General features: G+C 38.8%; 1 protein-coding gene across 1 annotated transcript; it reads left to right on the top strand.

Moving 5' to 3' along the window:
* Positions 1 to 231: 231 nt before the first annotated feature.
* On the top strand, positions 232 to 3842 carry LOC120067335 (equilibrative nucleotide transporter 1). Its single transcript, XM_039018901.1, has 2 exons — positions 232 to 1116; positions 2955 to 3842. Exons 1-2 carry the CDS (start codon positions 591 to 593, stop codon positions 3683 to 3685), a joined length of 1257 nt encoding a protein of 418 aa, XP_038874829.1. The 5' UTR covers positions 232 to 590; the 3' UTR covers positions 3686 to 3842.
* Positions 3843 to 4390: the final 548 nt, after the last annotated feature.

The raw sequence follows: 4390 nt of genomic DNA on the forward strand, positions 1-4390 counted from the left end.
CTATCTATGTATCCAGAAGGATAATAATCTATCTACCGTCTATGATATATAAATTATGATATTTTGTTATTATTTATAAATATTTTGATTTATTTACCTGTAAATAACATCTTTTTTTCCCATTTAAAATTCAACTTAATTTACCCTAAACCCTCACTATTTCTTATCTTAAAAAACATAAAAATAAAAATAAACTCACCATCTCTCTCACCCTCTCTTTCAATTGTTTTTTCAACGTTTCTCATCTCATCATGGTCACACAAAAAGGCTTCGTCTCCGATTCTCCGACTCTCCGACTCTCCTTCGTCACTTCCATATTTCCGGCTCTCCGTCTCTCTCACCGTCGTCCCTCGATCTCCGTCCGTCCGGCGCCGATTTCCATTTTCGGCGGTGAGTTGACTCCAAACACCAAAGGTTTGGTACATTTCAATTCAGATCTACATTTTTATAACCCGACAACCCAACCCGATCCGATCCGATCCGATCAGAACTGACCTTATATACTTTATCTAGTTTCGTCCGCTTTCGTCAAATTGTTTCAAAACGCACTCAACCCCTAATTCTGTAGATCCGGACGGTTTGAATCTCCGATGGGTATCGCCGACGGAGATTCGGAATCGACCTCTCTTCTGCAAACTACAGCCGTTGCTGATATACCCAATAAGGTCCCTAAAGATTCATTCCATTTAGCCTACATAATCTACTTTACCTTGGGATTTGGTTACCTCCTTCCGTGGAACGCTTTTGTCACGGCTATTGACTACTTCTCCTATCTCTACCCTGATGCAAACGTTGATCGCATCTTTGCTGTTGTTTACATGGGGGTTTCCTTCATTTGCCTCGTCTTCATTGTCTTTTATTCCCACAAGTCTAATGCACACTTCAGGATCAACCTGGGATTGGTCCTTTTTGTGTTGACCCTGCTTGTGGTTCCAGTTATGGACGCGGTTTACATTCAGGGTCGGGTTGGGTTGTACGAGGGGCTATATGTGACCATCGGATCGGTGGTCTTGTGTGGTGCTGCTGATGCCGTAGTGCAGGGTGGGGTGATTGGCTCTGCCGGTGAGCTGCCGGAGAGATACATGCAGGCTGTTCTTGCTGGCACCGCTGGTTCTGGTATTAATTTCTTTTTGAAATCGTAAGATGTTAATTGCTGTTTGTCTGAGATTGAAATTGCTAGCTCTGTCCATTCCGGTTTTAGATTTTGACTCTAGTTTCATGAATTTCTGTTTCCTTCATCTTTTAGTTATGATCGAACTGATCTTCGTAGGAAACTTAAGGCAAATTGTATGGATCATTTTTTGCAGATTTGCAATTTGGAGAGATTGTGTTGCATTTTTCTGGTGTACTATTTGAATTACTTATCTCGTTTACCTTTTTGTTATGAGCTATGACTATGAGATGAACCGGGCAGGAGTTGAGGTTTAGAAAGAAGAAAGGTTAGTAGACAAAGAAATCTATTGGAATCATCACCTTCCATTGCATGCCTTCTCATGGGTCTTGATTTCATATGTGACTGGAAGGATTAGCTCCTTTTAGGAAACAGGAATCTTTTTTCCGCTATCAAAGTAGCTTGAGTCACATATCTTGCATACCCTTCTGGAGTTTAAGTTTTGAGGGGCTAGTAAACAAAGAAATTTGTTTGACTTTGAATCATCATCTTGCATTGCGTGCCTTCTCATGGACCTGGCAGGAATTCTTTTCATAGAAACGAGAACATTTTATTCACTATCATAATAGCTTATCACATATTTTGCTTACTCTTTTATTGTGAACCATGACTATGAGATAAACTGCTGAAGAGTTTAGGTTTAGAGGGACTAGTAGACAAAGAGGTCAGAATCCTTGCTTTAGAGGGACTGGTAGCATGAGCATCAAACTATTTTTGATTCATCACGTTGCTTTGCATGCCTTCTCATGGGTCGTGATTTCACATGTGACTGGAAGGTTTAGTTCTTTTTATGGAAACAAAAACGTTTTATCTATAATCCACTATCATAGTTGCTTGAATTAAATATCTTGCTTACGCTTTTGTTGTAACCCATGACTATGAGATCAAATCCTCAAGAATTTAGGTCTAGAGTAGTTGGTCTGTAGACAAGGAGGTCTATCTAAATCATCACCTTGCATTGTATGCCTTCTCATGGATCTTGATTTCATATGTGACTAGAAGGATTAGTTCTTTGTACGGAAACAATAACCTTTTGTCCACTATCAAAGTAGCTTGAACTGCATATCTTGCTAACCCTTTTGTTGTAATCCCCGACTATGAGATCAAATGCTCAAGAATTTAGGTTTGGAGTAGGCGGTCAGTAGACAAGGCCTGTCTAAATCATCACCTTTATTGTACGCCTTCTCGTGGATCTGTGAGACCTCAATGGTTTACACTTATGAGAGGAAGGGTAAAAAGGGAATTTTTAAGGGAACAAATCATTAGTGGGATGTGGTAGTTTGTTTTGATCGGGTGGGGACCCCGAGTGTGAGGAGGTTGGAAGAGGAGTTAAGTCGGGTTTTGGAGGAAGGCTGCTGGGTGTGGAGAATTTGGTGAAAGCATCAAAGCTTTCTTGGAGAGGATTGCTCAGCTCTCTCAAATGTGCTAAGGCTGCTTTTGTTGTTTGTTCTTGTTTCTCTTGTGATTATTAAAAGAGTTGAAGCTTTCTTGGAGAGAATTAGCATGAGTATCTTCCATGAAGTAAATATATAAACTTAGGGTACTCTGCTCTGTTTCTTGGAATTAGTTGTTGTTGGGTTTTACTGTATGCAGGTGAAGGGAAACCTAGCAGGATCTTGATTTCATATGTAATTAGAAGGATTATTTCTTTTTATGGAAACAAAAACTTTCTTTTTGCTATTAAAGTAGCTTGAAATATCGCTATGGCCGAATAAAGCAGTTGTTTGTTTGTTTAATTTAACTAATGGAGGTTGTACTAAATCATTGACTGACTTGGCTGCAGGGGTCCTTGTTTCGCTTTTGAGGATTCTAACAAAATCGATATACCCACAAGATGCGAGTGGTTTGAGAGAAAGTGCGAAGCTTTACTTTGCGGTTTCCATTGTAGTTATGGTTATATGTATAATATTTTACAATATGGTTGAAAAGCTACCAGTGGTAAAGTATTACAAGGACTTGAAGGTACAAGCTATGAACATGGAGGAAGAGGAAAAAGGACCTCTGACTGGGGCGGTATGGAGATCAACGCTGTGGCAAATAATAGAGAGTGTCAAGTGGTATGGGTTTGGCATTGTCCTCATCTATTTAGTAACTTTGTCAATATTTCCAGGATACATTACTGAGGATGTTCATTCTTCCATTCTCAAAGACTGGTACCCAATTCTCCTCATTACCTGCTACAACGTGTTCGATCTTGTTGGCAAGACCCTCACTGCAGTTTATGTTATTCAAAATCCCAAGATTGTTATTGTTGGATCTGTCGTGAGACTCATGTTCTTTCCACTCTTCTTCACATGTCTTCATGGCCCCTCAGTCTTCAGAACCGAGATTCCAGTAATGTTGCTGACTTGTTTGATGGGTCTCACCAATGGCTATTTGACAAGTGTTCTGATGATGTTGGCTCCAAAGGTTGTCCAATTACAACACTCAGAAACTGCAGGAGTTGTCATGGTTTTGTTCCTGGTCACCGGTTTGGCAGTTGGTTCTGTCGTGTCTTGGGTCTGGATCATTTAACTTTATCTACTACTTGTGTAATCTAAACACGGACCTCAAAATCCGGTCTCTCATCGTTACTCCTTTTCATTTGTTCATAAAGCATGTATTGATTTCTAATGAATGTATAGACCCTTGAAAAGTATCTATGTTTTCAAGTACTGCATCATTTGTTTAAGTTAAACTATCTTGCAAGTTAGATGAACACACCACGCCCACATCAAAATTTTTAATATTGAAAATAAGTAAACAAGTTCTTTTACGCATAAACATACTATTTAAAATTTTAAATAATGACTTGAACCAACCAACTCAAATGTTTCATGATTAGGTTGAATTGGGTTTATGATCTAATAAGAGTTGTTTAGGTCGAAGAAATTTGCAATCTAAACGATAGGGTTTGGTCTAAAAAGTGGTTCAACCCAATTCACGAACACACTTAGTCATCTTGGTTTCAACCAAGGTTAATCTTGCAACGATTCCTCTTCACATTTTCAATGCTGCACAGGTACAAGTCCACTAGTTGAAAGAGTAACCTTGCAAAGACTAAAATGAAGGCATTGTTCATGAACCTTTATATTTAGGACTTTAATGACATTGTCAATGTTGTGAAGTTCCCATTCCCTAACAACCCATTTCAGTTTTTTTTTTTTTTTTTAAAATAATTTTTTATATTCTTTCAACACGGAAAAGGATAATTTTTCGGAGGCCACCATCATAAATGTC

Source organism: Benincasa hispida, chromosome 12, assembly GCF_009727055.1.
Source record: "Benincasa hispida cultivar B227 chromosome 12, ASM972705v1, whole genome shotgun sequence".
NCBI classification, from domain to species: domain Eukaryota; kingdom Viridiplantae; phylum Streptophyta; class Magnoliopsida; order Cucurbitales; family Cucurbitaceae; genus Benincasa; species Benincasa hispida.

Coding starts and splice junctions, on each gene's coding strand:
- LOC120067335 (XM_039018901.1), top strand. CDS start 591: ATGGGTATCGCCGACGGAGATTCGGAATCGACCTCTCTTCTGCAAACT. Junction 1,117..2,954: donor TGCTGGCACCGCTGGTTCTG/GTATTAATTTCT, acceptor ACTTGGCTGCAG/GGGTCCTTGTTTCGCTTTTG.